At 38.3% G+C, this 23,332-nt stretch overlaps 1 protein-coding gene across 1 annotated transcript; it reads right to left on the bottom strand.

Moving 5' to 3' along the window:
• LOC109260968 (zinc finger protein 677-like) lies at positions 1-20,161 on the bottom strand. The gene is made up of 4 exons (XM_019439467.2): positions 20,048-20,161; positions 17,632-17,693; positions 11,842-11,995; positions 1-7,646 (listed from the first exon to the last, which is right to left on the bottom strand). Exons 2-4 carry the CDS (start codon positions 17,644-17,646, stop codon positions 5,662-5,664), a joined length of 2,154 nt encoding a protein of 717 aa, XP_019295012.2. The 5' UTR covers positions 17,647-17,693; positions 20,048-20,161; the 3' UTR covers positions 1-5,661.
• Between the last annotated feature and the right edge of the window lie 3,171 nt (positions 20,162-23,332).

The raw sequence follows: 23,332 nt of genomic DNA, 5'->3' as shown, positions 1-23,332 counted from the left end.
TAGGGAAGACAGTTTTTATTTACTATATAGTTACTATTACTATATAGCGCTCTTAATTCCTTTGGGTAGATCAGGAGTCTGCCACCTACAGAACATGAGCCAAATGCAACCTACAGTCTGTTTTTAAGTGAAGTGTAACTGGAATGCAGGGACACTCATATTTAGGTGTTTTTGACTCAATAAGGACATACTGGAAGAGTGGTAACAGAAACAGTATTGCCTACAAAGAATAAAATATTTACTATATGTTTCTTAAATAAATGTTTGCCGACCTTGCACATAGTCCCATTCTCATCACATCTGATTTAGTATAAAATTGGGATATGAAACATACTGAAAAGTCACTTTTATAGTCAAAATATTAGGCAACGCTGACACAAGACTGGTCTCAACTGGAAGAATAAAACTAGGAATAATTGGGAGTTACTAGGTCTTGAATTAGTGAGGAAAACATGAAATATGTGATATTGTTACTATTCAATTTGTAAGTACAGTATCTTCTTACATGTAAACAATTTTTTTTGATGATATTGACATTGAAGATATAACTGGGGCATAAACGACCTGACTAGTATTACTTGGTACACATTCGTAAGTGGAAGAAGCAACATACCCTTGGCTGGGTATAAGCATAGACAACAGGAAAAGCATGTATCTTAACAAGTCCTGGGATCAACTCCCTAGACAGTTTTCACAAATGGTATTTACCATCTTTCCATTAATTCATTACCCCACCTCACTGCTGTGTTCTCTCAATAGTGGTAAGGCTGCCACAAAGAAATAGGTCTGTGCATTCTCCAAACAGGTCATGGTTTTGGATCTATCACATATGCTCCTAAGCCTTCTGGGGAGTTTTGTTATTAAAATTGTACAAATTCTAACTATAAGGTTTCCCAAATTTTAAAGGTCTCCAGTAGAAACTTAGCCTCACATTTCACCAAGCCACATGCCAATTGTGGGTATTCCTGATCCACCGTAATTCTGTTCCCATTGTGGTGATTTTCTGCTTCTTTCCTACACCCACTTGCCCTTCTCCATGTGTATTTGCATGATACTTTCAGTGGTTCTGCCCAAAGATGACCTCAGCATGTGGGCATTGCCTGAAAATGTTGTTTAAATTAGGAAACCCTGTCAGCCGATCATTACATATAAACACGTTTATGGTACTTATCACTATCATATTTTATCCTTATAGACTCAACCTTATAAGTTACTTGAAGACAGGAGTTTTGTTTCCTGCTAATATCAGTGATTAGAATAGTTTCTGACTGGTAGAATGAGTGAATGCATTTTATCTGTCCAAAGTAGAAAGTTACTGCAGCGTATACACTCAGAGACTAATAGTTCATATACTCAAGTAAACATGTTATTCCATTTATGGCACCAAATTCCTTACTCCTGTAAGTCTCTACCCTAGCACCCTGAACATTTGTCATAAATTCTCACGCTATATTTTGTTTCATTCACATTGTGAGTTTTAGGCAACATGTGCCAAACAGCTCTAACCCATCTGTGAAGGATGATGCTTTTTGCAGCTTTTCTCAGCTACAAAATGTTAAATTCAAGATTCCCTCTCAAATGCTCCATTCTACTCTCAATACAAATATTAATCTTACTGGTCAGGTCAGACAGTTTTCATTTGTGAAGGACAGACCTCCTGGAAGTTAGTGGCTGAAACAACTAGGTGGTCTATCATTCTCACATAACAGGAAGCCCAGAGATGCAGGTTGGGATGGGATGGGTCCCCTGGGCAGTCCTCTGCATGCTCCACCTCCCTTAGGACTCAGCACTCTCTCTCCCTACAGCAGGATGGGTGCTGTAGGACCAAGAAGGATGAATGGGGAGGGGCAAAAGGCCTTTTATTAGGTTTTGTCTTATTTACGTGGATATAATCCCAGGAGGGTTTTTTCCCAATTAGCTACACATTTTAATAATGCAATTTTATAAGAATATTAGGGGGCAGTTGGGTGGCTCAGTCAGTTGAGCATCACTCTTGATTTTTGCTCAGGCCAACATCCCAGGGACTTGGGATCGAGCCTGTGTCAGCTCTGCACTGAGAGTGAAACCTGCTTAAGATTCTCTGCCTCTCCCTCTGTCCCTGCCTCCCACTTGTGTGTACTCTCTCTCTCTCTAATTAATTAATTAAGTATATTGGGGAATTTTCAAACTTCATATTCATGCCTAAACAACAGAAGGTAAAAGAAAAAGATGGTAAAGAAAACATTTTGCAGAACAAATTTAAACATACTCCTTATTAATATTAAAGATCAAGGTTGTCAAGGAGAACCGTGGATGAGACAGATTTCATCACCAGACTTTGTTCTTTATCCTCAGTGTGTAATACTGCATGCAACCCATGAAAAGTGTCATAGGTGTTCCAAATGTGTCAAAATTATTAGTCCTTAGTGTTTTCTAACTTAGATTTATTTCCTTTGAAATTTATTAATTTTAAGTTAATTTTATTTACCTGCATCTAACACTGATTTGCAAAGTTTCAATACAGATATTCTGATTCTAGTACTTTTTAAAACAGTTTCTTAAAGTTTGTTTATTTTTCCATACTCAGTGTGGAGCCTGACCCGGGGCTCAAACCCATGAATCATGAAATCATGCCCTGAACAAAAAATCAAGAGTTGGACTCTTAGCTGACTGAGCCACTCAGGCACTCTCTGATTCTAGCATCTTGCTAGAAAAATGATAGGACTGATTTTGAGATTCAATTCATTCTAACCTCCCTTAAAGTGAACAATCTACAAAAGGTTTGTAGTTGGGAAATACTGTATCATTTCTGAATGTATTTTAATATTAGGCTATAACTTAATTTAAAAAATCCTGACATCATAACAAGTCTAAAAATACCTTAAGTAACTGATCTAAACAGTGTATCATAACCCTTTTCCACAATCATATTGTGTGGTGGGGGCTACATATACAGCTGGAAAAAGAAGGTAGTAGTTAGCATGAGGAAGATTGTGGTCTTTCCCAACCAAGTCAGTCAGGAGTAAACATTCAGTTTTATACTGAAGAGTCTGACTCTACTCTTGATGGCCGACTAATGATACCTGTGAAGCGTCATTATCTCTTACTATTCTGCTCATCTGGGCAGGAAGAGCTAATAATAAAGCCCGAGAGGCCCTTCCCTTCGCAGCAGTTCTAAGTTCAAAGTGTCAATGAGTACCATCACCCCGGCCCCACACAGGATGCATCGTAACAAAGTAGTCACCATTGCCTGCTTTCTCTAGCCATTTTCAGAACTTGAGAAGTCTGCCCTGCTCTCCCGAGAAAGCGTCATTATATAACCAACATTCTCCGAACACTTGAGTGAACGGAGTCATCATTCTTGACATCCGAACATCCTGTCCCAGTGGAGTAAGCACAAATGCAAACAAAAGCAAAAAATGTTTTAGAGGGTAAATATGTGAGATTTCTAGTTATCAAACAAGATTCCCATTGTGTTGTTCATTCTTGAGAGTAAACTCATGAAGATTTATCTTTTCAAATTATTCCCTGAGCACTCCAGCACAAAATATAGATTGTGTTACCTTTATCCTTACTCCTCAAATTTTCCTTCAGTTCCTAATACTTTTCATATGCTTGCTCTTTTTCTAATTTCATTTAATGTAAATTTCACTTAAAGCAAACCATGGGTCTCATTTCAGCACAAAAGGCAGGCAGAAATAGAATCATGGTCTGTATTCATGAATGGGGATGCAAATTGTGATGGGTCAGAGTTTGAAACTGCATTGCTATGGTATTTTAATTAGAACCACAAAAATACTTGGGATGTGCTATGGGTGGGTAACTCTGAAATTCAACATATATTTCCAAAACTGTAGGTTTGAATATAACATGAAAAAAAATTGTTATGGATGACATTCAACCTAAGAGTCTAAGGATGTTTTATTAGTGTTCATTATGAAATGCCCCAAAGAAGTGTGATGCACTTGGGATAATAAAAGGAACAGGATTCATTCAGGGTTACATAAAAGCTTATATTTTACTTACTTAGATATGGGAAATAGGGTACCCTAAATAAAATGGTATGAAAATGCATTTTAAGTGGCCAAATTTGGGTCTTTCACAAGCATACTCTTTTGGGTTATTTATTTACTTATTATTTTTTAGAAAGAGCATGAGTAGGCAAGAGGGACAGAGAGAGAGAGAGAGAAAATTGTAAGCAGATTCTACACTCAAGAGGAAAGCCCAACATAGAGGTTGATCCCATGACCCTGAGCAGAAATTGAGGCAGATACTAAACATACTGATCCACCTATGTGCTCCTACTTTGGTTCTTTTGATTTAAATGTCCTCTAGAACTTTCTCTTCAGTTTCCAAAATTAAGACTAATTTTTACTCATCCATGATATATAATAGCTATTACGTTTCAAAAGAGGGAGAGACCATCATTCCCCCTCCATTTTCTCTAACATAAATACCATCCTTAATAACCCCTCATTCCCACATGAAAATATCATTGTCTCAATGTCTCAGTCTAGTGTTTCACGATCACATATTTGATAGCATAACCCTTTCATATAGTTATCAACCAAGGCTCTCAATCATACCAACAAATCCAGAGAAGGGGCTGTGACCATAGAAAACATGGTAATTTACATAATAGCTTTTAGATTTATTCCTGGTCACTCCTTTTGCTCCAAAATATATACTATTCTACATCTTAAAACCAGCATCCTAGTTTTTCCAGGGTATATAGGTATGACTAAGCCCCACCTAATAAAAGAGGTTCCTTTCATACTTTCTCTGAGACCACCACGATGGTTGACAAATGAAACACATGTAATGAAAGTATAACATCAGTGGATTCCAAACTTGAGGTTGTAAGTCATCAATAATAATGTAGCATCAAGAAACCTTAAATAACTGAGTGAAAAACGTCATAGAGGTTCCTGGCTGGCTCAGTTGGAAAAGCATGACTCTTGCTCTCAGGATTGTGACTTTGAGCCCCACGTTGGGTGTAGAGAGGTAAATAAAATCTTTACAAAATATCTAAACAGAAGATGATTAGGTCTTTCCACAGATCTACTTGTTCCGTTGACATACATTATCTCATGAGTTTTAAATAATTTTAATTTTCTGTGGAATTTAATACTTAAGAATAGTTAATCCTCAAAACAGACCTAGTTCCCTCTAGTGTGAATTCTTTAATTGCAATCTACTGAGAGAACTGGCTAAAGAAATTATTGCCTTCATTACATGTGTAATGTTTCTGTCCAGGATAAATTCTTAGGTGCTTCCTGAGGTAAAGACCTTGACATATTTGTATGGCTTCCATGTTATGTGAATGCTTTCAAGACCACAAAGCAGAGTTGTACATTTTTTTTTATAACTGCAAGTCAGTACCTCTTAATCCCATTCATCTATTTTACCCCCCTCCCCAATTTATACATTTTTTATAAACCTGACCACACTCATTACATTTGTAAGAATTCTCTGGTAAAATTTATGTTCCACAAGGTGTAACAAGCTTTGGATAAGCCTTGCCATACATTTCTTCAGTGTGCTTCCTTTCAGAAATTTGTATTCTGATATCAGGTGAAGTGTGAACCCTGGTTACTAGCTTTCCCAAATATGTTAGTTTCATATGGTTCCTCTCCATGATGGAATCTCTGATGTTAAGTAAGTGTTGAATACTTGCTCATATTATTTGCAAGGTTTCTTTCTCCTATGAGTTCTTTGATGATCTCCAAAGCTTGAGCTTTGAATAAAAGCACTGCAACACATATTAGGTTTATACTGTTTCTTTTCATTATGGATTTTCTGATGCCTGGTAAGTTTTGCAAATTGGGTAAAAGCTTTGTCACACTCATTACACTTATAAGGTTTCTCCCCGGTATGGATTTTCTTATGCTGAGTAAGATGTGAACGCTCCGTAAATGCTTTGCCACACTCAATACATTTGTATGGTTTCTCTCCAGTATGAGTTCTCTCATGACCCCAAAGGTGTGAACGTTTGATAAAAGCCTTATCACATTTATTACATCTATAAGGTTTTTCTCCTGTATGAATTCTCTGATGTTCCATAAGGCTTGAACTTTGGATAAAAGCCTTGCCACACACATTACATTTGTGTGGTTTCTCACCAGTGTGTATTTTCTGATGCCTAGTAAGGTTTGCAAATTGGGTAAACGCTTTGCCACACTCATTACATTTATAAGGTTTCTCTCCAGTATGGATTTTTCTATGCTGAGTAAGATTTGAGCGCTCAGCAAAGGCTTTGCCACACTCACTACATTTGTAAGGTTTCTCTCCAGTATGAGTTCGTTCATGACCCCAGAGGTGTGAACGTCTGATAAAAGCTTTATCACATTTATTACATTTATACGGTTTTTCTCCTGTATGAATCCTCTGATGTTCTACAAGGCTAGAACTCTGGATAAAAGCCTTGCCACATACTTCACATTTGTGTGGCTTCTCTCCAGGATGTGTATTCTGATGTCTAATGAGGTGAGAGCACTGTTTAAAAGCTTTGCCACACTCATTACATTTGTAAGGTTTCTCTCCAGTATGAATTTTTTTATGTTGAGTAAGGCTTGAACGCTCAGCAAAGGCTTTGCTGCATTCATTACATTTGTAAGGTTTCTCCCCAGTATGAATTCTCTCATGACTCCAAAGGTGTGAACGTTGGATAAAAGCCTTACCACATTCATTACATTTGTAAGGTTTCTCCCCAGTATGCATTCTCTGATGATTTGCAAGGTTTGAATTTTGACTACAGACCTTGCCACATATGTTACATTTATATGGTTTCTCTCCTGTATGGATTCTCTGATGCCTAGTGAGGTTCGAACATTGGTTAAACGCTTTGCCACACTCATCACATTTATAAGGTTTCTCTCCAGTATGGATTTTCTTATGTTGAGTAAGATGTGAGTGCTCCGTAAAGGCTTTGCCACAGTCATTACATTTATAAGGTCTCTGTCCAGAATGAATTCTTTCATGACTCATGAGGTTTGAGCTTTTGCTAAAAGCCTTCCCACATTCATTACATTTGTAAGATTTTCCTCTAGTGTGTGCTTTCCTGTCTTGTGCAGGTAACAAACGATATTTAAAAATCTTCCTAGACTTATTCCAAATGTTTTGGGTCCTGGGAGGAATTCTTTCAAGTGGTGAGACTGAGGAACCATTGCTGACAGACTTCTCAGTTGGATTACGTTCATACATTTTCTCCTCACTGTGAAATGTCTGCAGTTCAGCCAGGTGTGCCTGTAAACTTAATCCAATTCTATTTTCCAAGCAGTCTATGTACTGGTTTCCAGCACCACTTCTATTATTGTCCATTTTTAATACATTCCTTACAAATGGCTCATAATCCATGAAATACAGGTATGTATTATTTCTTACAGAAGCACACTGCTTTTGAGGAAGAGTAACTGAGGGCTGATTAAGTTTTTGATCTTTTCTCCATGTGACATTTTTGTTATGGGTCAAAGGCACTTCTTTGTAATTTCTTGCATCATATCCCCAGTTATTTTCAAACTCATGCCTATTTTCCCAGACTTCCTTGAGATCAAAATCCTTGATGTCAGGACTTTCATTTCTCTCCAATATCACTAAGTGGTAAAATTCTCCTTTATTAATGTCCTGTATTGGTGATAATTCCTTGATTGCAAATCCAGCAGAACTCCCTATCAAATAGAATTGGAAGGTAAATATTTTATACTAAATTCCATAATTAACACCAAAATATTATTTTATAATGAATACAGGAGTTTCTCAAGCACAGACTTCAAACACTATTGTTATTTACTATGTTTTTAAGTTTTCTTTCTATAAATGTGGGGACAGTGCTTGTACTTGCACATCTATGGGAATATGATTGTGTTATAAGTTTAAAGCCTGATGTTAGAAAAAGGAACTGATTTAGCAACAGACATAATAGTGACTCATTCTGTAAGAACTTATACTACGGGTATGAAGTAACAGTAGAAAACATTCAACAGGGAGACAGTATGGTATTATAAGAAGACTGTAGGCTTATATCTATTTCAGTATTTGCTCTAAAAATTATCAAACTAAATATCCCACGAATTCCTTTTCCAGGTATATAATCAAAAGAATTATATAATAGATACATGTTCCAGGAGACATGTACAAGAATTTTTTTTTTTTAAGTTTATTCACTTAGAGAGCGAGAGCAAGCTTGTGAATACGGGAGGGGCAGGAAGAGAGAATATCAAGCAGTCTTCACACTGCAAGCACACTGCACAATGCCAGACTCGAACTCAGGAACTGTGAGATCATGACCTCAGACAAAATCCAGAGTCAAGACGCTTAACCGACTGAGACACACAAGCTCACAAAAATAATGTATCATTATTTAAAAACCTATGACAAATCAAGTTAATGATATCTCTCTGACTAAAGCAGTAACTTAAAAAAATACGTTCTCAAGATATCAGAAACACTCAGTTTAAAGAATGCCATAGGGACGGCCTGGGTGGCTCAGTCGTTCGAGCGTCCAACTTTGACTCATGTCACGATTGCATGGTTTTTAGTTTTGAAACCCATGTCGGGCTCTGTGCTGACAGCTCTTAGACTGGAGCCTACATCAGATTCTCTCACTCCCTCTCTGTCCCTACCCAACTCACGCTCTCTCTCAAAAATGTTTTTTAAAAAAAGTCATAAATTTAACTGAGGTAAATATGTAACAATGAGTTATCACTACACATTTAGATGAATGGCCAAAATCCAGAACACTAACACAAATACTAGTGAGAATGTGGACCAATAAGAATTCTCATTCATTGCTGGTGGGAACGCAAAATGGTGCACCAGTCTGGAAGACAGTTTGCACGTTCTTACAAAACTAAACATACTCTCAAATGTGATGTAGCAATTGTACTCCTTGGTATTTACACAAATAAGTTGAAATTTATGTCCACATAAAAACCTACACATGAAACAGAAATCCTAAAATATGTATGGAACCTCAAAAGACCCTGCAAAGTGAAAGCATCTTGAGAAAGAACAAAGCTGGAGGCATCACATTCCCTGATTTCAACACCCTGATTACAAATCTGTGGCAATTAAAACAGTGTGGTATTAGCATAAATCTAATAGACACATAGATCACCAAAACAAAACAGAGCCCAGAAATAAACTCACACAGATGGTCACTTAATTTACAACAAAGGAGAAAAGACTATACAATGGGGAAAGCACAATCTCTTTAATAGATGGTTTGGGAAAACTGGACAGCCACAGGCAAAAGAGTGAAACTGGACCACTGTCTGACATCATACACGATAATTAACTCACAATGCATTAAAGACTTAAACTTAAGACCTTAAACCATAAAATTCCAATAAGATAGGGGTATAGGAAGAGCTCCTTGACACAGATCCTGGGAATGATGGTTTTGTTTTTGTCTTTGTTTTTGTGACTGTTGACACCAAAAGATAAATCAACAAAACCAAAAGTAAGTGGGACTGCATCAAACTAAAAAGTGTCTGCACAGCAAAAAAACACCTTTTCAACAAAATACAAAGGGAACCTACTGAATAGGAGAAAATATTAGCAAATCATGTATCTGATAATGGACTGGTAATCTAAAATATTACCCAAAAATGCTCAAATAACCCAATTTAAGAAATGGGCAGAAGATCTGAATAGACATTTTCCAAAGACTTAGAGATGGCCAACAGGACCATGAAAAGATGCTCAACATCATTCATCATCAAGGAAATGCAAATCAAAATCACAATCAGGTTTCACTTCACACCTCTTAGAATGTCAATTATCAAAAAGACAAGAAATAAACAACAAGTGTTGGTGATGGGTGGAGAATTTGTGCACTATTGGTTGGAGCCAAAATTGGTGTGGCCACACACTACTGTGTGATCCGCTAATTCTACTTCTGAGTAGTTATCTGAAGAAATCAAAATACTAACTCAAAAAGATAGAAGCATTCTAATGTTCACTGCAGCACTATTTACAATAGCTGAGATACAGACACAATCTAAATGTCCATTGATGGGTAAATAAAGATGTGTGTATATGACACATTATCCAGCCATAAAAAAGAGTAGAATCTTGCCATTTGTGACAAAAGGGACGGACCTTGAGGACACTGTACTAAGTAGAATGAGTACAAGACCAAGACAGTATGATTTCTCTCATATGTGGAATCTTAAAAAAACAGTACAACCCCTCTTAGATAGAGAGAGCATATTTGTGGTTACTAGAGGCAGGAAGTTGAGGGGATGGTGGCACAAATGGGTGAAGGGATCAAAAGGGTGCAGAGATTACTTAAAAACAAAACAAAAATTGCTGCTGCGTCGAGTTCTTAAAACAACTCCCCCCTCCTGCAGGAAACAAACAAACAAACAAACAAACAAACAAACAAAAATATATATATGTATCAATATGGTACTTTCTGTATACTGAGAATACAATAAACATCTATGGAATAATACAGGTTTTTTTCAATAGAAAAGCTAACTAGAGATATCAGTTAAGCTGTGCTATATGTAAACTACATCTAATTTTGGAATTTCACTTTTTGGAATTATCCACATCACGACTTCCTCCTAATTAATGCAAAAGCACCCGACCTCAAGAAGCCAGGATGGCCCAGGAAAGAAAGAGATAAACTTTAGCTCTACTTTATTAGACATTGATTACATTTTGTTTGTCTCCTTAGAAGTTCTCCCAAGGATACAAAATGGAAATGGAAAGTGAATAGGTCCTGGGGTCTGCACTACAGAGGCCTCAGCTCTGACCTGTATGGAATGAGAACCAAGAGAGATCAGGGAAAAGACTCCTTAGGGACAGCTATCCCAGCCCCTCTGAAAGCTCGGAACCAGTATGGTCAGAGAGGCCAGGTAATTGTGTTATAGGTTCTAAAAGTTGGAGTTTAAAACCTCGTACATATTTGATTTACTCATCTGAATAACAGAATGAGAAGTGTGTAGGGGGTGGCAGGGGATTTCCTTTGAAAGCTCCTAAGAAATTAACTTTTATTTTCCCACAGATCCTTCCCAAACAATGTTTACTGGAGCTGCTTACTCTGTGCCCATCTGAGCTCTGACTTGTGCTCACATCCCAACACATTCCCACCTGTCTGGATTTTCCCATATATTCAGTTCACTTTCCACAGTCTTGGGATCTTTCCCTTCTTCCAAAATGGAGATGATATTCAGCTCAAGAAGAGATTTCCATTTATAAAGAAAAACAGAACATGATCTGCTTTGCTCTTCCAGAATACATTCCCAGCTCTTTGTTCAGCAAAGAAAAAAGGACATTCATTTTATGTGGGTGTAGAAACATATTTCGAAAATTAATCAGCTAACTGCCAGAATGCTTAAGGATTATTGTAGGAATGCAGAGATCTGGTTCTTTTCCAAGAACGACTAACCAAAAGCACAAGGGTAAGACCACAGAATCAGATACTTATGAAAATTGACTATAAGGTTTTCTTTTTTCCCCCAACTTTAAGTAACTTCTCTCTGAGCCTTATCTTTAAAGATGTCAATGAGAGTTGACTTTACTAAGAATTTAAGGGTTTTTAAATCCTATTTCCCAAACTCCCAGATTTTAAATTCTAGTTGGTTAACATATAGTATAATATTGGTTTCAGTAGTAATTAGTGATTCATCACTTACATATGACATCAAGTGCCTGTCATCACCTCCCAACTAAACATGCAGGAATGCAGAACTTCTGAAGAAAACGAAGTTAGAATCCATTTGCCACATTATGAAGTCTTTCCATTCTCAATCAAAACAGCTGCAATCACTCCCTTAAGAACAGGAATTTGAAACTCCTATGATCAAAACAGTGGCTCTCAGTAGAAAATGCAAAGACATAAAAAGTAATTACCGACTTCTGGAGGGAAGTTATCCTCACCCAGGGAGACCAGGTTCCTGTAGTTCTCCAACATCACATCCCTGTACAAGACCCTCTGAGCAGGGTCCAGGCATTCCCACTCCTCCTGAGAGAACTCTATGGCCACATCCCTGAATGTCAACCGTCCCTGAAAAGAAAAGACATTTCACCAAGTGGACAGGGAAAGTGTTCTTATTTGACACAAAATTAGAGAAGCAGAGATGTGTAAAGACTGACTAGGCTGGAGTGAGTGTTCCCTTTCCGTGTAAAATAATTTTGATGAGCTACAGTTAACATAAAATTAGCCATTTTAAAGTACCATCCAGTGGCATTTAGTGCATTCACAGTGTTGCACAAACATCACCTCTGTCTAGATTGAAAACATTTTCATCATCCCCAAAGGAAATCCTTTACCCATTAACAGGTGCTTCCTATTGCCCAGTCCCTGGCAACCACTAATGCTTTGTCTCTACGGATTTACCGATTTTGGACTTTTCATGTGAATGGAATGGTATCAAAAATGTGACCTTTTGCATCTGCCTTCTTTCACTTAGAATAATGTTTGGGGTTCATCCATGATATAGTATATATCAGTGGAACATTTCCTTTCTTCTGGCTGCAGAGTATTCCACTGCAGGACTAGACCATATTCACTCAACTACTGATGGGCATTTCGTTGTTATCAACTTTGGCTAATATTAGTAAGTTGCTATGAACTTTCGAGTACAAGTAAGTGCTTAGATATTTGTTTTCAATTCTTTTGGTTATATAAATACCTAGAAGTGTAATTACTGGGTCACGTGGTTTAATTTTGTTAAGAATCTGCCACACTCTTTTCCACAGCAGATACCTTCTAACACCGTGTGTCACGATTCTAATTTCTCCACCTCTTTACAGACACTTTTTTTTGTTGTTGTTTTACAATAGTCATCCTAGTGGGTGTGAAATGATATCTCATTGTGGTTTTGATATGCATTTTACTAATGACTCCTTTCACTGAACATCTCTTCATGTGCTTATTTCCTTTGTGTATCTTCTATGGAGAAATGGCTATTAAAATCCTTTGACCATTTTTTAAGTTGGGTTCTTTGTATTTTGGTTGTTGACTTGTATATGTTCTTCATATATTCTACATGTTAATGTATAATGAAATGTATACGGTATACGTTCTTATATTCTAGGTTCTAGACCCTTAGTAGATATGGGATTGGCAAATTATCTCCTCCCATTAAGTAAACCGATTCATTTATGTGATAATGTCCTTCAATGCACAGACATGATTAATTATGATGATGACCAAATTATCTACTTTGTCTTTTTCTCTTTTGCTTTTGGGGTCACGTGTAAACATCCACTGCCAACCCTAAGGTACTAAAGATTTACCCCTATGTTTTCACTTAAGACTTTTATAGTTTTAGCTCTTACATTTAATCATTAATTCTGAATTGATTTCTTTATATGGTACAAGGTAGTTTCAATTTCATTCTCACACAGACAACTAGTTGTACGATTTATAAGACTATTCTTTTTCCACTGTCTGTTTTTGACACACTTGTAAAAAAGCAATGGATTATAGATGTATGGGTTTATTTGTGGACACTCAGTTCTATCGCTTTGATCAATATTTCTAGCCTATGATGCAATTATACTTTTGATTACTCCAAGTTATTGTAGAAGGTTTGATGTCGGGAATTGTAGGTCCTCAAATTTTGTTCTTTCTCATGTTGATTTTGGTTATGTGGCATCCTTACCAACTCAATATGAGTTTTAGAATCAGGATTCCCATTTGGGCAAAAAACGCTGCTGGGATTTTGCTGAGGACTGTATTACTTTATACTGCTCTGGGGAGGACTCACATTTTACAGTCTTCCAATCCACAAACACTGGATATCTTGACATTTAAGTTTTCTTTAATTTTCCTCAGCAACTTTTTGGTTTTCACTGTATATAAATCTTCCATTTCCTCAGTTAAATTTATTCTCATTCATTTTCTTGCTCTTGTAAATGGAATTGTTTACTTACTTTCCATTTGTTGATTGCTACTGTACAGAAGAAATACAACTAAATTTGAGTGTTGATATTGTATTTTGTAACTTCAATGAATTCATTCTGAGGATTCTTTATTTCTAAGTAGAAGATCATGTATACTATGAATATAGATAGTTTGATTTTTTTTTTCCAATTTTGACATACTGTATTTATTTTTCTTCTGTGTTTTCTCTGGCTAGAACTTCCAGTAGTGTTGATATGTGGTGGCAAAATGAGTCACACTTGTTTTGTTCTTGATATTAAGGGGAAGTTTTCAGCTGTTCATTGAGTATGAAGTTAGCCATGGAATTTTAATAATACACTTTTTCAGACTGAGCAAGTTCCTTTCTACTCCTAATTTTTCAGTTTTTGTTGGATGCAGTGTTCTGTATGTGTCTGCGGAGCCTAGCTGGTTTACAGCATTGCTCACTCCTTTCTTATTGATGTCTCGTTGTTCTATGCATTATTTAAAAAAAAGGGAGCATTGAGGTCTCCAACTACTATAGAACCATCTCCTCAATGGTTGCTTCAAAAATTTGGGGGCTTTGCTTCCATGTACATATTGCTTATACTTGTTTTATCTTCCTGATGGATCAGCACTTTTTTCAGTATAGGTCCTTCCACATCGTTGATAACAATTTTACAACTTAAACTCTATTTGGGCTGATATCTGTATAATTACCCAGCTAGGTTTCATTACTATCTGCATGGAATATCTTTTTCCATCTTTCCACTTTCAACCTATTTGTGTACCTAAAGTAAGCCTTGGAGCACCTGGGTGGCTCAGTCGCTTAAGCATCTGACTCTCGATTTCAGTTCAGGTCATGATCTCACAGTTCATTAGTTCGATCCCTGCATTTGGTTCTGCATTGACAGTGTGAAGACTGCTTAAGATTCTCTCTCTCCTTGTCTCAGCCACTCCCCCACTCAACCTCTCTCTCAAAATAAAAATAAAGACTTTTAAAAAGTGAACCTTTTATAGACATAGAGTGGAATCATTTTTAAAACTCAATTCCTTTGTCTTTTATTAAAGAGTTTAATCTATGCATATTTTAAATTACAACTGGTAAGAAATACTTCTGACATCTGCTGTTTGTATGTCTATTTTCTTTCAGAATTCCTCCTTTCTTTCGGTGTCTATGTGTGTGCGTAACATTTTGATTGCCTTTGTATTTATTTTTGTCTATTTTCAAGTTATTTTCTGAGTGGATATCCTGGGAACTACAGTTTACAGTTTAGTTGATATTAACTTAGCTTTAATAGCATACAACAACTGCTGCTATACAGTCTCCCTTTATGTTACTGTCAAAACTACTTTATAACAAATGAACAGATGTTTCACTCACTCGAAGTCAGGTTTGCTTATTGTTTTACACATTTGTCTTTTAAGACACATAGGAAAAAATGACTTAGAAAACAAATATATAATATTGGCTTTTGTATTTACTTACGTAGTTACCTTTACTAGTGTTCTTTATTATTAGTGATGTACCACTAATTACTACCCATTTCAGCCTGAAGAACTCCATTTGGTATTTCATGTAGGCTGAGTCTGTAAGTGTGAACTCCACCTGCTTTTGTTCATGTAGGAGGCTCTTAATTATGCTATCAATTTTAAAGCATAGTTTGCCTGATAACGAATTCCTCATAGATTTTTTTTTTAATCTTTCAAACTTTAAATACGTCATGAGAATGCTTCCTGGCCTCCACAGTTTCTGATGAGAAACAGGCCGTTAAACGTATTCAGAATCCCTGTATGCAAGAAGTTTTTCTGTCTTGCTGCTTTCCACATTCTCTTTTTTGTCTTATAAAATTTGACTGATTATGTGACTGCCAGGGATCTCCATGCACCTGTCAGAGTTGAAGTTCATTGAGTTTTTTGAATATGTAGGTTGTTTTTGATACAATTAGGTTTTCAGGTCTTATTTCTTCAAATATTCTTTCTGTACCTTTTTTTTCTGTCCTTTTCTTCTGGGACTCCTATTATATGTATATCAGTATTCTTGATAGTATCATAAAGGTTTCTTAGTCTCTGGTCATTTTTCTTCTTTTTTTCCCCTTTTATTCAGCTTTTTTCCCCCTTTCTTCTGCTTGATAATTTCAGTTAATCGATGTTTAGGTTCACTGATTATTCTTATTGCCCATCTGCTAATGAACCCTCTAGTGAATTTTTAATTTTGGTGTTTATACTCTTTCAACTCTAGACTTTCTATTCCTTCCCTTTACTATAATTTCTGTCTCTTTACTGATATTTTCTATTTGTTGATACACTGTTTCTCTACTTCTTAGTTCTCTTCCATGTTTTCCTTTAGCTGAGGATGTTCAAGACAGTTGATTTAAAATCTTTATTTAGTAAGTGGAACGTCTCTGTCTCCTCAGAAAGACCATCATTAATCTGGTAATCATGCTTAAGGTGCAGAATCATAAGATATCCTTAGAAGTCTGTAGTGAAGTCGGCCTGCTCAGAAGCAGCAACCATGGCATTCTTTGTAACAGTAAGAAATTGTAAAGGACTCACATATCTTCACTTACAGAAAGTTCCAATGAGGATCTAAAAAAAGCAGTTATCTCTATGTTTACTAACATGAAAACAACATCCAAACATATCATATGTAAACATTTCAAATTTGCAGAAAATGTGATAAAACATTTATAGAAGAATATTTTCTAAAATCACATTATAATATATAAATGCATTTTTAGAAGATCTGCACTAAAGAGAACACCACTTCCTGATGAAGACAATCATTGATGGTGGAAGATATGACAGCGAAGGAGGTATTTTACTTCTTAGTTTCCAGAATACATACCTGTGTGGAACTGAACCACAAAAATATATATTCTAGGGGAGTTTAATAGAAAAATATAAAAATAACAATATTTAACAATAATTCATAAAATGAAAATTGAGCATCAGCCTCTCTGATGACAGAAAGTTCTGCTCCTATGTCTGGTTAAGTTATAAACATTTTTATCTAAAAGATGTATGGTGTAAGAGTTCCTAAAGGAACACCATGGTCTTTTGAGATGGATGTGCTATAAATAATTCACGGAACACTTACTTTTAGAGAAATAGGTTGATTCTACACTTTAAAACTAATTATGTTGTATGGAAACCAATTTGACAATAAACTTCATATATTAAAAAAAAATAATAAAAAAACAAAACAAAAAAATAAAACTAATTATGTTAATTAAATAAAACACCCTCTCTATTCCTTATTCCTACTTTGAACTTCCCATTCTATCCCAAAATATTAATGTTTTGTAGTCAGAAGCACACTGATTCCCTTGTTTAACGTCAAACGGCATTATAAAATTGGACAAGCAAACTTCCCCCATTAGTCGTCTTATTTTTCAGGGTTTCTCAGGTACTTGTGCATGTTAACACATTACTTACATAATAGTAATCTCTTTAATTCTGGTTTATATGAGCTGAAGGGCATCCAGAAGGGGTCTGTGAAGAATCCTTACTGCCCAACCTCATGGACACCACAGAGCCTACTCCCCATCTCCAGTTCCTGCCTGCGGAGAAAATCCCTCACAGGATGACCACCTAAAAGGAGAGTCTTCCCAAGTGCCATGTCACTGGGTCACAGTGAGATGGAATCTACATGGAGATGAGAGGAAATAGGGAGAAGGCCGTGGGTGTCAGTAAATAATTTAGGCAGGATACTATGGAGACAGAGAAGATTAATGAGTCCAAAGTGTGACATTTTAGGAAAAAGAACAATCAGTGAAAAATATGACTTTTACCTGGAAAAGAGCCATTCCTCCTTTTTTCCCTCTTCTGGTCTTCTTTCTCAGGTAAGGTTATACTGTGTGGCAAAAGGTATGTTGTTTAATGTTTAGAATCAACATAACCCCTTCCTCTGCCACAATACATAGAGAGAACCTCACTGTGGGAGAAAGAGTTCTTTGTTGCCCATTGCAAAAGGAGGGATGCAGGGACAATAAAGTCTTATATGGAGTCCAACAGGTGCATTTTTCACCCATTCCTTCAGAAAGCCCTCCCCGCTGCTGAAACCAACACACTCCACAGTCTACGTTATTCCGGCACTTGACCAAAAGGAATTGTTTCATTCAAGTTCTTGGCTCCTCCCTAGGCAGCCAGCATCCAAGGAATGGTTGATGCAGGATACAGAAGCCTGTCCATGCCATCAATTTGGAATAATTCTTAAGGGTCACCCCAGCTCCAGAGCTCCCTGGTAGCCATACTGAGAGTTTAGATCTTTGTCTTGATGGTGATGGGAAGCCTGTAAGAGGGTTTAATGTCAAAAGATGACATGATCAAATGTTTAAGATTTAGCCAGGATACACAGAGAGGATGGAGCTGACAGAGGCATATCCCTGTCTCTAAGACTATGCTCCTGCCTCTTTCTTAGTGGTTTTCATTATTTTTGGAACTAGCCCACACTGTAAACTCTAATGATAACTGCACACCCTCTCCTAGAAAATGGCCAAAGACAAACACACACCCAATTCTGAAAATCATTTCAGGGATCTTATTAGCCCAGGTTCAGAATTCTTGGCCTATCATCTCACGTTACAGGTGGGTGCACTCCAAAGGGGAGTAATTTGACCAAGTTAGCCTTAAGAAATCTGAGTAGAGTGAGCAGAACTGCGTGTAAGTAAATTCTGAAAAGGTGGTCTGGACAGGTTTAAGTACAAAGGGCTTATCCTAATTCCAGATTACTGTTCATATTCCTGAACAAGAGAAGCTTCTCTTTCATGGGTTTAAGCAAACCCAAGCATTTAATTCCTCTTTTCCAGAAAACCTATATGAAATTACAAATAGTTACTAGTCCTGGAAAACATGAAAAAGGGTCACCTGTGGGGATGAGCTCTGAGCAATCTCTGTATTATGAACAGATGAGCACTGCTGGAACAAAGTTCCATATCAATCCAGACCACCCTTCAACATCTGTACAGAGAAGGCAGAGGGGACTTGAGGGGAACATCTATTTAGTTGGAGATTTCGGCTCAGCACTTGGTAATTTAAAAGATAACTTAGCGGAAGAAGAGAACTATTGAATATTAAATTAACTGGCTAAACTAGGTTTTGAGTGTTAAGAGATTATCAACATCCTTAACGGATGTGTAATGAAATACTATAAAGTTCTTTAACAGACATCCAGAATACTTCCAATATATGATAGGTAAGAAAGTAAAACTCATAATCTGAACGATAAAATTAAGAGGTAAAATAATCTGGAAATTAAAAAGCTATCCAATGGATTATGATATTAAAGATAAAGAGGATACATCAAATTTAGAAAAGAATGCCATGAGCCACAGAAAAAAGGGGGAGAGAAACAGTACTGTTAATAATGGCCCCTGTAAAAAGCACCATGTGGTTACAGAAAGTCTTCCCTCATTGACTGACTGAGCTAGGCCTCTGCCCTCTAGATGAGTAGGGGTTGCAAATGGAATTATCTTCCGATGCAATACTTAGAAAGTGCAGTTGCCTCAAACACCAGGTTTCACAACTCTCACTTTCTTCTGCACAACTGAAAAAAATTACCAAATTTTAGGTTAACAAGATCATAGAGCCACAAATCGGTACTTCACAACTTACTATCTTCTGTACTCACTAGCGTTTGGGTCCCGTGCTTTGAGATCACTACATGTTTTGTTCTCTGAATAAGTCTCTCTGTGTCCTTGTTTCTCTTCTGTCCTTTAGTCCATTTCCGTTTCCCTCCCTCACTACTCCTCTTCCAAAAGTTTCACCCTACTCTGTGGCAGCCTTTGTTTGAATCCCCACCGTTCTTTCTCCCCACACTTTCCGATGACCCTCTAACTCCGCAGATTCCTGCGTCTTCCCCTGCCATCTCTGTCCCCACTATGCCCTACCTGCGGCGGGGCGAAGGGCCTGCATCCACCTTCCTAGTGACGACTGTGCCGGACGCGGTTGAGGGGAGGGGGGAGTTTCGGGAGTCAGAGAAAGGTTCTGAGCAGGAAAGCGACTGGCAAGGCGACTGGGGTCTGCAAGGGCCAGAGGCAGAAAGGCTTGGCCCGAACCTGCCTCAGAGAGATTTTAACCAGAAACGACGCGGACGCCCGGGACCCGCACCGAGCGACTGGGATCGAAACGTCTTACCGTAACGCCGCGAAGGCGAAAGGGACGAACTCCCAGCGAGAGGGGTGAGAGGGTTCAAGGATTCTACCTTACCAGGCGATCCCCGAAATCTGGATGTGGAGGCGGGGACTAGGAACGCCTCCAGGGCAAGATCCAGAAAAATGGAGACTCACTCCCGCCAGCTCGACCGTTGCTCCGCGGGATCCGCTTCCGGGTCTGCAGAAAGGCGCGCATGCGCGTGCGTCGAGACGAACGGGCGGGGCGATCTCTGGGTGGGGCCGAAGCGGTCTAGGAAGAGGCGGGTGCGGGCGGGAGCCTGGGCGAGCTGGATCTCGCCTCCGGCACCGTCCTTCGCCTGGCATTTGGTCCTCTGTCCTGCAGACCGGCGGTTTCGGGTTCCGCTTTTGGATTCATTCCAATCTCGCTGGTGTCGTTCGGATCCAGCCTGGGTACAATGTTAGGGAAGGGTGGGCCGCTTCTGTTGGGAGTGGTGGTATTTGACAAGTTGATCTCAGTACCCTGGGAAACATTTGTAGCCAGCGGTGGAGACGCGCTCCGGCTAGTGAGGCGGAGCTGTGCGGGAACCTGTGACCTGGGGTCTTTGAGAGGCGACTGAGACTCGGACAAGGACAGCTCCTTGTTTAATGCAGCAAAAGCCGGGGTGGTCAGTGGCGGTGATGGACGCTACATTGCGAAATGCAAAACTGTTCTGTGGACAATGTGCAGTTTGGTACTAACTCCCCATCAGAGCTTTGCACTGAATTATCATTTCTGCTCCCCGTTTGCTGGACTGCCTTCCCTGGCGTTCACCGCTGGGCCCTGGGCTGTGGGGGGTGGAGGGCGGCTTGTTGTTTTAAGGGAACAAACATTTCTGCCTCTGTGGGTGGTCATCAATTTTCTCTCTTTGATATTCGAATCTGCACCTCTCGAGATGAATTATAAATCCAAACGCCTTTCAGAACTACCAGATTGCACCTGTATATTGATTAAGCTCCTTAGTTGCTAAATATCATTGCAATCGCAATTTTTAAAAAACCTTTGTTCTCAGTTACTTTGGAAGACTATTTTATGCTTGAAAATTAGATTTTTAAGAAAAGTTTACTCAGGGAGAAAGAAGCAAGTCTTACGAAGAATTTAACCTTGTTTTAATTATTTTTTACCCTATAGACTTCCCTTTTGTTTGACCTTTATCTTGCTGAGGGATTTAAAGAAAAGACCATTCATGGTCATTTTGATAGGAATTCCCATTTCCCAAATACCAAGCGTTAATGATGTGTCCCCACTTTAGTTTTTGCTGGTTATTAACTTTTCTTGTGCACTTTGGCATACTTCTCAATTTTTGACTTCACTCACCTAATAGTCTGTTAATAAAAAAACATCTCAGAAGGATAACCATACCCATTTTCTTTTCTTTTTTTTTTTAGAGTTTTTGTGCCTATTCTTCTTTGTTAATTATTCTGTTAGATTTTTGCAGTAACATTGTTAATTCGAAAAACTAACTGATGGTATCTGTATCGTGATCCAATTAAATTTATAAATTAGCTTAAGGAAAATTGACCTTTTATAATATTTAGTTTTTCCACTCAAGAACATGATGTAAATTTACATTCATTTATTTCTACTTTTGTATATGTCAGGAATATTTTATTTTTCCTACATATTGGCTTTACACATTTTTGTTAGGTTCATACCTGGTGGGTTTATTTCATTTTATTTTATTTTTTTTTAAATTTTTTTTTAACGTTTATTTATTTTTGAGACAGAGAGAGACAGAGCATGAACGGGGGAGGGTCAGAGAGAGGGAGACACAGAACCTGAAACAGGCTCCAGGCTCTGAGCTGTCAGCACAGAGCCCGACGCGGGGCTCGAACTCACGGACCGCGAGATCATGACCTGAGCCGAAGTCGGCCGCTTAACCGACTGAGCCACCCAGGCGCCCCTCATTTTATTTTTTTAAAGCTATGTATTTCATGAGCCCTCTTTCATTTTTCTTTATATCAGTATATCAATAGTATATCCTATTAGCTTACTGAATTATTTTTCATAGTGATTTTACTTGCACATCTACAGCCAACTCTGTGCACATACTGATGTCCCTGACTCTGATCCCATACTCAGGGTTCATCTTAGCATTTCCCCCTTGCTTTTCTGTCCCTGTCTGTATTTACCAAGTACTGTGGCATCTTATGCCTTTGAAGAGTTTTGCATCTGTTTCTCCATGCTCCCGTGCTCTCTGCACACTAACTATACCCTCTCCCTCTGGCCTCATTTGGACCCTGCTCCAACACACCTGCAACCTTCCAACTTTGCCCTATTTGCCTGCACCTGTGGTGGCAATGCTCCCAGCACTTTAAGATGTAGCACGTGGTAAATATCATGTTTGGGGTTGTTGCAGGGATGGAAGAAGTTAGAAAGGTGGAAAGTGCCCCCCGCTTTCAGGCTTCCAAGGTCAGGAGATTCCTGTATTCTTCCAACATGGGAGCATATCGTCGAGACACACATGTGCATGCAGACAGTTTGAATGTAATTACATACACGGGACTGGGAGTGTAGGAATATGGGTGAGTGTGTAAATGTGAGTGTGTGCTTGTATTTGATGAGCGTGTGCATGAGTGTGAGTTTGCTATGGAGTGTATGTGAGTGTGTAAATGTGTATGGCTGTGCATTTGAGTGTATGTTGTGCATATGCATGTGTGTTTGCCTCTATGTGTAATGTTTCGGTATTTATATTTGTGAACTAAGGGTTGTCCACCATTATGGTTCTAGTGTCTGACTTGGATATGGGGAGTATTTGATTGTGTATTTGTGGGTAGAGAAAACAAAGGATTAATTTGAACTCTTGTTTCTTTTTTTTTTTAATTTTTTTTAACATTTATTTATTTTTGAGACAGAGCATGAACGGGGGGTGGGGGGGAGGTGGCAGAGAGAGAGGGAGACACAGAGTTGGAAGCAGGCTCCAGGCTCTGAGCCATCAGCCCAGAGTCCTGACACGGGGCTCGAACTCATGGACTGTGAGATCGTGACCTGAGCTGAAGTCGGACGCTTAACCGACTGAGCCACCCAGGTGCCCCTGAACTCTTGTTTCTTAATAATAAAGTTAATCAGAGCTGATGACTGAAAAATCAGCAAAACTACAGGTGTGGAAAGATGTGGTAACCACCCAATGCTATTTAAAAGAGTATTGGGGAACCTGGGTGACTCAGTTGGTTAAGTATCCAACTCTGGATTTCGACTCAGGTCATGATCTCACAGTTCATGAGATTGAGTTCTATGTCAGGCTCTGTGCCGACAGCCCAGAGCCTGCTTGGGATTCTCTCTCTTTCTCTCTGCCCCTCCCCTACTTGTGTGCTTGTTCTCTCTCTTTCTCTCTCTCAAATT

This window comes from Panthera pardus, unplaced genomic scaffold, assembly GCF_024362965.1.
Source record: "Panthera pardus isolate Hobbes unplaced genomic scaffold, ASM2436296v1 HiC_scaffold_18, whole genome shotgun sequence".
NCBI lineage: Eukaryota > Metazoa > Chordata > Mammalia > Carnivora > Felidae > Panthera > Panthera pardus.
The sequence above is the reverse complement of the archived record's forward strand: the minus strand, read 5'-3'. Positions and strand labels throughout refer to the sequence as shown.

Excerpts from the sequence above, each read along its gene's own strand:
- LOC109260968 (XM_019439467.2), bottom strand. Across the intron at positions 7,647-11,841 it reads TAACTTCCCTCCAGAAGTCG|GGAGTTCTGCTGGATTTGCA; the intron begins GTAATTACTTTT and ends TCTATTTGATAG.